At 42.6% G+C, this 13,656-nt stretch overlaps 1 protein-coding gene across 1 annotated transcript; it reads left to right on the plus strand.

Annotated features, from left to right (window-relative positions):
* Positions 1–6,180: 6,180 nt before the first annotated feature.
* Positions 6,181–13,167, plus strand: EIF1B (eukaryotic translation initiation factor 1B). The gene is made up of 4 exons (XM_069007512.1): positions 6,181–6,447; positions 8,602–8,765; positions 9,460–9,561; positions 10,143–13,167. The coding sequence occupies exons 1-4, from the start codon at positions 6,417–6,419 to the stop codon at positions 10,185–10,187; spliced, it is 342 nt and encodes a 113-aa protein (XP_068863613.1). The 5' UTR covers positions 6,181–6,416; the 3' UTR covers positions 10,188–13,167.
* The last annotated feature ends 489 nt before the right edge of the window (positions 13,168–13,656 follow it).

Genomic DNA, 13,656 nt, shown 5'->3' on the forward strand with positions numbered 1-13,656 from the left:
GGTCTTTTCAGGCAGCTGTGACTTTATTTTATTTTGTTACCCCATTCATAATAGGTCTTATGCTTTGGCTGACAAAAGCAAGTCAGCTCATGCAGCACAGAAATGTGAAAGCCATTTAGACTTGGGAGGAACTGGGAAAGATCTGTCAGGGGAACGAGGGTTGTGAAAGACTGAACCAGAAAGATCATCTTGAGGACAGCTTGGTCTGTAGGGAAGGTGCAGAGGTTTGTGTGTTAAAACTTCCATTCTTTTCCTGTTTCTGAGGGAGAGGCTGGGCACATGCTGTCTTCTTTGTAGAAGATCCTTGAGAAGAACTCAAGTCCTGCCTCACACACAATTAAAGACTCCTGCACAGAAAATTCCTGCATAAGTTATGAGCAGGAACAGGGCTGAGCCAGCTACTAGCTGGAGTGTCTCAGTGGGAAGGCTGACCAGGGATGCACCAGGGATCAAACTAAATCAAAAGGCAGTAGATACACAGGTGTGAAGGGCTGTGAGGAGAAAAACAACTTCCCAAGGTAAGGAGAGGTCAGGCTTCTGAGCAGGAAATGCTGAGGAGGATGAATGGAGATTATACGAAAGTATTGCCTGGAGGCTGGAGTGACCCAAGAGAATGAGGTTCAGGGAGCCTGATGCAGAGAAGTATTCTTTGACAAGACAGCACCAGAGGCCAACAGTGAACTACAGTTTTAATGACAAATTCTACAATTTGGTTTTCTCAAAGAACTAGTCCAAATCTTTTTTCGGTACTTCTTTTGCTGCTCAGAGCCTTCCACAAACAGAAGGTGAAAAACCACAAAAGCAAAGACATTTGATGCAGTTGGATGGAGAAACAGAAACTTCCCCCCCCCTTCCCTCCCCCACCCAACCCACCACTCTTATTTTTTCACATACCAGTCTGGGAATAGTTTGCAAATACTGCCTGACCTATGAATCTGCCCAGCCTTCTGTAGTGGGGTAGAGGTACAGTTGCACTAAATGAGTTTGGAGGACTCATGAAAAGTTATATTCAAATCTATTCAGAAAACCATGCCAGTTCACTCAACTAGATGAAACTTCTAGTAACATTTATCTTTACAAAGAAACTGTTCTTTATTAACATTCAGGTTCAGAGAACAGCCAGGACTGGCTTTAGTTTACAGCTACATTTTTTTTTAATTTGAGAAAGAGGACCATCTAGTGGTTAATGCCAAAATTATCATTTTGTTTGCAATCATTATTGAGTAAGCAATGAAACCCCCACGTTGCAAACGAAAGTGTGTGTATCTTGAAATGGGACCGTGTACACAAGCCCAGCCAAACTACACATAACCTTGTCTCTCTTGAGTTAGGCTGTGTATACAGGTGTTTATCATCAGCACAGTTTCCAGTTTGCCCAGTGTCCCAGTCAGTACAGGCGTATTGGGGCAACTTGTTAGCAAGTTGCTTACAGCATAGGCTCAAGCAGCTCAAGCATAGGCTAGAGCTCAGGACTCCAGCCACTCTCCACAAGCCCCTCCTTAGCACACTGTGGAGGCTTTGCACCATTGTTGGAGCTTGGATGGAAAAATACAAGTCAGGCTTGGCATGGTTACAGCCACCTTCAAAACTATTCTGCTGATGGGAGGATTTCTTCTGACTATTCTTCTTCCCTGATAGAAAGCTACCGGGCAGCCTTCTGCACAGAGGTTTGGGATGTGTGGAGGCCAAGTGGAGCTGGATATTGTAGGTAGACTCATGTAGTGAGAGCAGGGAAGTTCAAGAAAAAGAATCAAGGTTGGAAATATTTTTGCATATCTCTCAGGGATCCAGCACTCTGACATTATTTTCAGAATGCAAAAGTTAGGCCAGCAAATGCCAGCTTCTGGTGCTGGAGTGGTGGAGAATTTCTGTATAGAGTAGTTGCACTGCTGGAATGCAGGACAGAAATTAGTGCTGCACTAACATTTAGTGCCATTTGCACGTTTTATGCACAATTGCTTTGTCAGGCAACTTAAACTGCTCTTTGGACACCATGTGCTTCAAGCAGTAATTTGTTCTTCCAGAGAATTGCTGTGTTGGAAAAATGGGCTGGGAATGGCACAGGAAACCCTTTTTTCCAGGCCATTGCAGAGGACAGGTCAGCATGCAAGCCTGACATTTTCTGGTAAGGCAGGCTGCAGGGCCAGGTATGGAGATCTCCCTTCAAGAGCAAGCCCTAATTAAATTAAATTTTGGCTTTGGAAAAGCTCCTAAGGTATAAAACCCAGAATATTAGTATGCTGCACCTGAAAATAATAGTAGTATATATTAGAATTGTGTCTGTAGGAAGTGAAAAACAATATTGTTCATTCTGGTTATTACAGAGGGGCAGGTGCAGACAAGGGTGGCCTTTTACAAGCACACAACAACCAAAGAGAGATGTCATACAGAGTCCTAAACTAAAGCACAGGTTTAGCCCTACTGCGTGGGTGACTTTTTTCCTGATGCAAGGCTTTCTTGTGCCATTCCCAGCCCATTTTTCCAACACAACAATTCTCTGGAAGAACAAAGTTTCTCCCACTGGTCTGGGTTACCTCAGGGGCATCTGAAGTGCTTCTGAGAATACCCAGTGAAGGTGAAGTTCTGCACTAGGGTGACATTTCTTACAAAAGTGTACTTTATGGCTTCAGTATGTCATATTTATCATCTGTATGCCTGTGAGCCCCTGATTTTAATCCCTGCATCTTATCCAGTCATAAACAACCTCTAATGATTCACATACAGCTTGATAGATGAACTGAAATACAGTAAAAGGCAAGCAAGGGGATCTGTAATTGCTATTCATAACCAGGTCTTGCAACTATTACATTTAAATAGCTTGAAGCCGTGATCAAGTTAATTAGAGATTATGTTCTTTTCTGGCACTACGGTTGGCAGGTTATACATTAGTCATGGAAAGACAAGAGTCTCATTCCCAAAATATTGCTTAAACTCTGATGTCTAATATTAGTGAATGAGATTAACTTCAGCCTCAGCTCTAGGACAATCTAAAATTGAACAGGTTTTGAAATCTGAAATTTAACAGTTTTGAAAATCTGAAATTTAACAGTTAAGCAACAACATCTCTCACCTTCACTTAGGTTTTAAACTTATTTTAAATGCTTCTACCTCTTTTGGTTGCTGCTGGGCTATGTCTGCTTTGCCCACCTTCCTTCAGTCTGGTGTGACTGGCAGCCCCTCACAGCCAGGACTTTCACAGGTCTATTGCCACAAGTGACTGCTCAAGAGCAATGGGAAGGACTCAGTCAGCTCAAAGGACCTCAGGACGGCTGTCCTGTTGAGGGGCGATAGCAGGAGAAGCACATCACCAGCAGGATGCCACCTGCCTCAGCACACAGACACCAGAGTTTGGTGCAATGTGCTGGCACAGACAGGATTTGTGTCAGACCTTAGTGATGGATGTGACATCAAGACCTGCAGCTCCCTCTGAGGAGGACAGCAAAGGGAGAGCTCTTTGCATTGACACAGAGGCCCTGCCAATTCACACGGACTTTGTGGAAGGCTGTCAAGAGAACAACGAGGGTGCTGGCCACCACCTTTATTTTAATTGCTGTGCAGTGCATGCCAAGCTGTGCAGTTGGGGGTTGTTTCCATTCCCTCAGCAGTTGCCAGAAATATTCATTGTTGTTTCATTTTAAGGATAACAAAGTCACATCTTCTTGGCTTATAAAGGAGCTTTGTTGCTTCCCAGACACGCAATCTCATTTGTCTGTACATTTGTCTGTAAACTGTAGGATGAATTCCACAGAAGTCCAATGAGCCCATAGGACTGGATTAACCCTGCAGTAGGAATTAGATGTGTAAAACTATTTTAAATGCATGAAGATTCAGAGTCAGCACAAGAACTGACGTAACAACCAGAATACTCAGCTAAACCTGCAGACTCAGACTTGGGGTTTGTGTCTGAAGAGCCACTGTTCCTTTCATCCCTGGCTAGGCCTGTCATCAGCCTTGTCCTCCTTGGCTGTATCAGCACAACTGTGGCAGAATTATGCAAGTGGAGTGGACCTGAGTCTTTAACCTTTGAGTTTATTTTTTAACTCAAATCAGTTTGCTAATCTGGCTCATCCCAGTGCCCCACTGACAGCAGTACTGGTGCAGCCAAGGTAACAAAAAACAGTGGCTGGGAGAAAAAAAGAGTGAGGGACCTGGTTTGCCACCGGGAAAAAGTTTCATGGGAAGATGACGGGAGAACAAAAGATAAAAAAAAATCTTGCAGAGACATAGGATTAGGGAAAATATATCAGAGCCAGAACTTCTTCACATTAGTAGTAATACAAGTTTTCTGAGAGAGGTGTTATCGATGTCCTGGGGTCATGTCCCTGACGATGGGTATCCTGAGCTTCCTCAACCTTCCCAGAGGGTTTCTCAGTGTTTAGCTCTGCATCCTTAATCCACGGGCATTATCCAAATTGTGGCCTCAAGCTCTTGCCCCTTCCTCCCATTACCATCCCAACAGCGCCTTTTGCAGCTGCTTGGGAATGAGTTAAACAACCCTCATCTACTGTCCATAGTGCAGTGAAAGGTTTAATCAATGATGGTAGCAAAGGGTAAGCAGAGGTGTTGTACCACGGTAAATGGCCTTGCTTTCCCCATGGAAAAAATAAAAGCTTCCTTACAAAGTGCCAGGACTAGAAACTTTCTTAGACCAGTGCACACTGGCATTCATAAAACTACTGTGCTGCTGATCCAGACCTTGGATCTCAGAAAAGAAATATCCCTTTGATATAAGAGGATAGAAGTTTAGCATAAAAGCCAAAAAGAGAAAAAAATAAAAGAGAAATACAGGTTCTGCCAGTTCTGCCAGTGGAATTAGCTTATTGTAGAACTGCACAGCCATTATTCACCTCGTGAGGACTGGCAAGCTTTGTAACACCTGCACATCTTTTTAAAGGCAAACTTTTCTCATTGCAGCCCCTACACTGCTGATATCCTCCCAAAATACGGATGGTCAGTGAGCGGCTGTCACACAGGAGTCCCATGAGGCCACATGCCAGCCATCCGTGGTGGACCCTAGAGACTGGGGAACAGCAGCTGCACCCACCTGAGAGGGTACAAAGTTCACAGAATCACAGGATAGCTGGGGTTGGACTGGACTCCCAAGATCATCTGGTCCAACCCTCCTGCCAAAGCAGGGTCACCTCAAGCAGGTGACACAGGAACATGTCCAGATGGGTTTGGAATGTCTCCAGAGATGGAGACTCCATGAACGCCCTGGGCAGCCTGTTCAGTGCTCTGCCTCCCTCAGTGTAAACAAGTTCTTCCTCATGCTGAGGTGGAACTTCTTATGTCTCCAAGCCATGCCCAAAGTGGAGGCCCAGGCAGTTTGTGGGGTGCTGACTGCCTCCTTCACCACACTCAGCATTTAACATAGCATTTTGTCCAGTGAGGGGGGCCTGAGGGAGGGGGTTTTCCAACATATTTTAGTGGGGAAGGGGGAAGTGCTCTCCCAATTTCAGATCAGCTTGAAAAGCACCCAAGCCAAAGGGATGTGAGTATGGAAGGGCCTCCATGGGGGTCACCCTTTCTGGGGCATAGGGGTCCCAAAGGGCCAGAAGCATGGAGAACAAGGAGCTCCAGGAACACACCAGCACTGCTGTCGGGGATCCACTGAGGAGAACATTGTTGTGAGAAAGGACATTGGTGTGCTGGAGCGGGTCCAGAGAAGGGCAATGAAGGTGGTGAAGGGTCTTGAGCACAAGTCCTGTGAGGAGCAGCTGAGGGAGCTGGGGGTGTTTAGCCTGGAAAGAGGAGGCTCAGGGGTGACCTAATCACTCTCTACAACTGTCTGAAAGAAGTGTAGCCAGGTGGGGGTCAGTCTCTTCTCCCAGGCAACCAGTGACAGGACAAGAGGATGTAGCCTCAGCCTGCACCAGGGGAGGTTTAGGTTGAACATTAGGAGGAATTTCTTCATAGAAAGGGTGATTACACATTGGAATGGGCTGCCCAGAGAGGTGGTGGAGTCACCGTCTGGACGTGGCACTCAGTGACATGGTCTGGTTGACATGTTCATGTTCAGTCATCAGTTGGACTCGATGACCTCAGAGGTCTTTTCCAAACTAACTAATTCCGTCATTCTGTGCACCGGGCTCCTGAAGGGCTGTCACGTGCGAGACGCCATTTTGTGCGGAGCGCGGCGGGCGGCGCCCGTTGGCGGGGCCGTGGGGCGGTGCGGGCGAGGGGCGGGGGGTCCTTCCCTCCCTCCACGTTTTATTTCCCTTTGCGCTTCCTCCTCCTCTTACTCCTTCCTCTCGCTCTCGCACTCCCTCTCGGGTTCGCTCCCCGCGTCCCTCTGCTTTTGTTACGCCTCCCCTCGCTCCCTCCCGCTCCCCGCCCCCGCGTGGCACTGCGGAGCCGGAGACGTGACCCGAGCGGACTCGCTTCCCCGCAGCTCCAGCCTCTCGCCGCAGAGTCGCATGTCCTCGATCCAGAACCTCCAATCCTTCGGTAAGAGCCACCGGCGGGCCGCCACCGCCGCAGCCACCCCCTCGGCAAACCCCCCCATCTCCCGCGGCCCCCTCGCCGTGCCCCCGGCCCCGCCGTCCTGCCTCCGCGTTGCCGAGGGCCGCGGGGCCCGCCGCCCCCACGGTGACATTGAGCGGGTGTCGCCGTCGCCGCGGTGCTCCGTGAGGCAGCGCCGGCGGCTCGTCCTTGTCCTACCGCGCCGCCGGCCTCGGGACGTGCTCGGTGTGTGCGGCGGAGAGACCTCGGGCGGGAGGCTCAGCCCCTCGCTGCTCCCGTAGGAGGTGCTGCCATGTTCTCAGCTCTGACACCCCGTATCAAGGGCTCATATCCTTTCCTAAGGAAATAATTTCATCAGTTACAGTCGGTTTGCTGCCTTATCTTATTCTCGGCAATGTCCCAAAACGCTATACAAGCCCTGCAAAGGTTATTGTTTCTATAAAGTAGCTACGCAGATGGCAGATCATTTCTCTCCTATCAACAGGGAAGTTTAACCGTGCCGGGCCAGCGGTCTCCTACTCCCTTATCTATAAGCAGCAGAAGTGAGCAAGTTAGCACTTTATACAGTAATTCAGGCTTTTGGTCGCAGTTTTGACTGTAATCTTCTGCACGTATAAGCCATGTGAGAAGGTTACGTTCAGTCATGACTGGGGAGCTCACCCTGTGCTTAAGGAAGGTGCCGCCCAGAGGATTCGTTCGAAGGGATCCAATGTTGACACCTACAGTGCTGGCTTATCTCCAGCTTAGAGCCCTAAACTCTGCCAAGTTTTCTTGGCTTATTTCCAACCTGGAGTCCTAAACTCTGCCAAGTGATCCTCCTGCCCAAGTCCTCTTTTTCTTTCACTTTTTCTTTGACTAAAATTTGCTATTAGTCTTTGTGCAACAAGTTGTGGGAGATAGTAAAATTCAGCACGATTTAACAAATTTCATAGTAGAAATTGAGCTAGTCAAGATTTCCAGTGCTGTACTTCTTTCCTGTTGTGCTTGAATCCTCATTATGCTTTCAATGCCTTTAATGCTCATGTCATTCTTGTTTCTACAAGGATCTGTTAGTCTGCAGCTGAACTACTTCTTTTTTGTGTTTCTGCTGAAGTTCTACTCATTTGGGGCCTTTCTAGTGGATGGCAAAACTTGGTCAGCGTTTTTAGATCTGAGTTTTGAATGGAAGTTTGGGAAATTGTAGCTTGCATGGCTATTGAACCTACATGGGCTCTTAAATATCGTTCTGATTAGTACAGAAAAATTATTTTTGATTCTTAAAAAGTAATAAAGTACTTTATGCTTCAAGGTTTATTTGGAGCTACTGATTAGGAGACTTGTAGAACTGTACAATTTCTTGATTGAATGTTAAATATGTTTTTGTGGAGTACAGAGAATAAGAAGCGTTAACCCAGAAGCCCCCTTCTTTCTAAATGCCTTTCTGTTTTATCTGTCCTAGATAAATGCTAAGCTTGGAAGAATTTGAGAACTGACCTTTCTTTAGTCTGAGCCTAAGTTAATTTTGTTACATTTCTTGACTAAAGCTGCAGACTGGAGGGGTTCTGGTTTACCGGCAGCCTCTGACATCTGTTAGAGTGTATCTCTCTTTTATTTCTGTTAGTAGCCACGAGTTACATCCATGCCTTAACATTCTGGTAGTGTGGTAGTTACTACAGTGTAAGACTTCTGTTATTGACCTGTAAGGGAGTGCGTGTTCTAGAGCTTTTCTATTTCTCCGTTCTTATCAGTTGATCTGATAAGAGATACAGTTGCTTTATTTCACTTTAAATGTATGCAGCTGTCTAAAACTTATGTGCATTTGATGTTCTCTCAGAACCATGTTTTCAGGTTCAGGATTTACAGTTTGCAAGAAACAATGAAGTAAACTAACACTGTAGCAGAAAATTGTTCATACCTGGCAAGGAAACTGGGTGCCTGGTAGTTGAGAGGCCTGTCCTGAGTATGTAGTGTAATGAGACTTAATACAGCTGTAGAAAAAAGCATTTTGGTTTTAACATTGTGTTTTTAAACAGGGATTAAACACCAAGATTATACCCTGAATATAATGATAAATTTTTGTGAAGTGAGAGTCTTCCATCTTAGTTTTGAACTTGGGTGTTTTCCTTTGTGGGAAATACATGAATCTTTTTCCTCCTGCAGACCCCTTTGCTGATGCAACAAAGGGCGACGACTTACTCCCGGCGGGGACTGAGGATTACATTCATATAAGGATCCAGCAACGAAACGGAAGAAAGACACTAACAACTGTTCAGGGCATTGCAGATGATTATGACAAGAAGAAACTTGTGAAAGCTTTCAAAAAGGTAAAGTTGCTGATTTGATTTGATAATAATTATATATAAAGGAATGAGATAGCTTTTAATACTAAGTAACAAAAGATTTATTTCACTTAATTCTTTCTAGTGCACATCACTTTCATATTTGAGTCCTTTCCCTTTCTCAAAACTCCGAGCAGTGGCTAGTAACACTGATTTTTGCTAAAAAGTTAAACATTTCTATCTTACAAAGAAGTAAACAAAATATGGTCTGAATGTTTCTTTAAAATTTCACAGATACATGGTTTTGTGTGTGTAAAGAATAAAAAATCAGTTTAAAGTAGAAATTGTTTTTATTCCTGCCTCTGTTACAGCTGGGTTGTTGCTCAAAATAGAGGCTTTTAGTTTTGCCAGGATAAAAACACTTATTTTAAGTGTGGAGTTGAAAGGCTGTATTTTATGACTTTGTTTTTCATTCTTGCAATGACTATTGACCATTTCCTTCTGCACAGTAGCTAATCCTGTCCTTGCCTGAATTTACCATCAGCAGTTTAGTTTGTGTATGTATGTATCAGCAGATATGTTCAATTTGCTCTCAGAGCCAGTAAAATAGATTTAACCTTTGCCTGGCTTGGCATCAAAATAGTAAGCAGCCTCTGAGACAAAGTTCTTCTGAAAAGACTGACTAAGCAAAATCATGATGTACATCACATGTCATATAATATGAATGTTTCTCTCTTAGAAATTTGCTTGTAATGGCACTGTGATTGAACATCCTGAATACGGTGAAGTTATCCAGCTGCAGGGTGACCAGAGGAAGAACATTTGCCAATTCCTCTTGGAGGTGAGGGACTGCATATAAATATCAAAACCTCTCTGGAAGCAGTAGGGTGCCAGGTGGTACTGATGCTAATTAACCAGCTAAAGATGGCCACTGTAGTTCCTTTGTATTTTCAGCAGGAAAGTAAAATGACACTTGCAGAATGAGAGTAAGCCTCTGGTAAAAATCAAAGCACTGTAGAATGCCTTTGCGCTGTTACAACACACCACTTGTTCTCTGGCAGTGCAACTTGAGCTCTGTGCTTGTAAAATCAAGTGTTCTATGCAAACCATAATCGTGAGACTGAAAGCGTTGTAGAGGAAAGAGGCTTACTTTGATGCAAATGATGATGCAGAGTTGTTACACCGTCAAAGAATAAGTCCTAGGACTACAGAAGAAATCAGATGTCTGATAAGATTTTCTTTTTGTTTAGTCAATTCTTCTGCTGGGCTCAGAAACATTCAGTAAACTAGAAAAATGTTCCATTGAGTATATACACTGTATTGCAGTTTGTTTAATCAAAGTGTAAGATTGTGGTAACTTGATATTGCTGTAATAGCCTAAGTATGTAAGCTTTACTAAAATGCATTGTTTTTCTCCTTTAGATTGGCATTGTCAAGGAAGAACAACTGAAAGTTCATGGTTTCTAACATATCTGTACTCTTATGAAGAACCCTGCAGTATTGGTCTTACCTATCCTGGCTCTTCTGTGAAAATGAATCTTTGCAGTGAATGGACTTCCCTCTTACCTGAATATTTACAATTTGATTCAGATTTGCATGACTGCATGAAACAGGTGGTGTGTAGACTAGAAACACATAAGAAAACTTCAGTAAGATGGTAATGAAGACACTTGTGAACTTTAACACATTTCCAATGGAAATGTATTAGTGAAGATTGTTCAGTTTAGTATTCTCCACCTGAGTTAAATGTGAATTTTATTCAAATAGTGTGTGTTGTTGCTTAAAAATAAAAGTTTATTCATATAATTTCTGGGATATTTGAAATGCTTTAGCCTAAGTTTTAAACTAGCACTGCAGCCTTGCTGAAGAGTGGCTGAACTGCTTTGTGGCAAGTGTAGCTCACTGCTGATTGAAGAAATTGCAAAATCTACATGATTAAGTACTAGCCAATTAATCAGTAGATTAGCTTGATGTGATCTTACCCTGTAGCTGTAAGACTAGAGCTTTAAAGCCTGTAGTGCAGGTGTGTCTTAGTAGCAGCATAATAAGACATCAGTTGTTTGCTGTGTAAGTAACTGGATCTTCTCTAAAATTTATTGCAGTGACTATGAGGTATTAGTGTGAAGCAAAGTTGGACTAAAGCAAGCTGAGCTTCTCAAGACAAACCATTTGGGCAAAAGCCCCAAAACATTTAAAGGAAGTGGATAGGAGATATTGTCATTGAGTGAGGGGAAAAGACATTGCTTTGGCTTCTGCCATGACTGTGCATTTAAAGTTGGTGAGCAGAGTGCTTGAATGAGCTGGTAGTGTTAGCTGCAGGAGTAGGGAAGGAATCAGGCTCTACACTAACCTTTTCCTTGTTATGAAAAGTTTTCCTGGGATTAATGGTTGACATGGAGGGTTTTGTAGTCATGTTTGGGTGTTACTACAAAAAGCTCATTTGGTTTGCTTTTCTAGAAGGCAATTCATTCACAGCATTACTGGAAATTACAAAACATTTGTTCCACCATGCTTTTAAGTTAGGTTTAGTTAGAATACCAAATGCCTACAGCTGCTTCTAGGATATGTCTCGTGAAGAATGAAATCATTTCATTTGGTGAAACAAGCAGACATTGTCTTCCTTTTGAGGTAGACATGGAAATTTTTTTCTGAAACAATTCAAAACATGCTGAGCTGCAAAACCATAACAATAGTGGGAAGTGTTTAAAAAACTTCATGTGATATTGTGTATTCTCTGGAAAGAAAGAAAAAGATGTTTCTTTACTGCTAAGACTTAATAATAACTTAGCCAGAAAAAAAAATTGATGAAATTGATAAAATAATTGTTTATTACCTAAGTAAACATCAAGAATAGGCAAAATGGTATTATTTAATATCACATGTACCTGTACTTTATTTCCTATTCGTATTTACCTTTCTATACAGAAATGTTTAATTTAAATTCATTTGACCTGGTTTTTTTTTTTCTTCTTTTAGATTTTTGAGTTCAGAAATGAACCCTTAAGGCACTAGCAACAGTTAGGGGAGCATTATATGACACTTTCTGTCTCCGTCTGGTCTAGACAATTCCACTTGTAAAAATCCAGTCTTCTCAATCTCCACAAATTCTGCCTGATGTTACAGATCTTAACTGTTCCAGAGAAAGGATGTTCCTGAAGACTGTATATTATTAAGGTGCAATACGTTCAGGAGGAGGGAATGCCAAATGCAAAATACCCACATACCAAATGGAAATCCAAGAATAAATCTTACACAAGTCTTGCAGATGAGCAGAATAAAATCGTTCTACTGCAAGTTTACCTAGTCCTGGTTCTTAAGTGCTAAAGTAATCAGTGTTTTGGGGGTACATAGCAATTAGTGATTTTCATTTTATCACATGCCAGCAAAACTGATGTTCTCATTTAAAGCTTGTACTCCTGCCCAACAGGAAAAACAAGCAGTATCTTCTATTTTGCTGATATTATACAAGTAATTCTAGTGGGCTTTGAATTGAATATTAACAAATGACTAGCAGGTCTTGTGTTACTGAGTCAGTCTTCATTTCAGATGGCATTCCATTAACTTTTACTACCTAAGCTTGAGTCATTTCTCCATAGTCATTCTGCTTGGAATAAATAAGAAAAATCTTTGGGTTTCTTCTTCCTCATTTAAAAATCCTTTCTAATAGGAGGAACCTTGCAGTTGATAGGTGGCTTGGGTGGAGATGCTTGTGTTTTGACCTTTGAAGGGCAAAATTATAAGGAGGTGGAATAAGATGTAACACATTTGAAGTTTTAAAGCGGTGAGATTTGTTGTGGCAACAAACCATTTAATCTTTCTAGAAGGAAAGCAGAATTTATTTTCCTTGAGTGTTTTACACTAAAACAGTATTTCTAAGATTTTAATTAGCCTTGTTACAAGCCCAAATATCTTTGTATGTTCTGGATGAAAGGCTTCAACAATATTGTGTTTTGTCATCTTACTCTGAAACTTCTTTGTCAAAGCTAAACTTATTTGGAGTACATATCCATGTTTTAAAAATGCTGAAAATAAACAACTGTTTAAAGTGCCACCACAAAAATCTGTTTTCAGAATGAAGGCAGGTTTCAATCTCTTTATCTGTTCCAAAATAGGTTAAAAAATGTTAAAGGATGTGACCCATAATTGTCAAGGCAGTAAAAAGGAGCTTATAGTAGAAAACTCTTTTGAAATCCACTAGTAGGACTTGAGGCTGGCCAAGCTCAAGACTGCAAAGAGCAATGGTTTCTTTTTGTTGGAAAGTTGTGAAGTCTGTGTCCTTCAGACCTGTAAATCAAGATTGCCTTCTTAGTGATATTTAACACTTAATCTCAAGGTGTTACTGGATGTAGAAATGTGTTTCAAATTCACAGCTGTCTGCATAGCTTTATTAGGCTGTTCTAGCGAACTCTGAGCTGATACACTGCATAAATAAATTCATTAAATTGTCTATTCTGAGTCTACATCTACTTAATGAAGCTACAAACAATGAAACCCTTGCTGAACCCTTCACTGCTGGTCGCAGTTCTTGTTTGTAGAATGTGAGATTTAGTAATTTAAGTCTGTAAACTGCCTACTTCCTCTTACTGTGTGAGCTGTCAGGCCCTTGACTGTCACCTATGGTCTGCTACATCTGACTGTCTCAGAGATGAGCATGAGGAGCACAACTATGGGCAGATAATTTTCTCAAGTGGTATAACCTTTGAAAAGAGGAATGCCTGGGCTGTGTGTGCATACTATTAATTGTTTCAGTGATGTTGCTTAAATCTTGATTCCTGAGCTGCATTTTTGCACAGCCTAAATTAAAAATGTTTTGAAGAGTTTCTTTGGCAGGGGAGGAGGGAGCTAGTAAAAAAAAACTGTCATAGGAAATATGTTTATATCTGAAGTATCTGTTCATTAACTTAGATTCCTGGACTGCAAGACCTCTGTAACATTG

This window comes from Aphelocoma coerulescens, chromosome 2, assembly GCF_041296385.1.
Source record: "Aphelocoma coerulescens isolate FSJ_1873_10779 chromosome 2, UR_Acoe_1.0, whole genome shotgun sequence".
Lineage (NCBI taxonomy): Eukaryota > Metazoa > Chordata > Aves > Passeriformes > Corvidae > Aphelocoma > Aphelocoma coerulescens.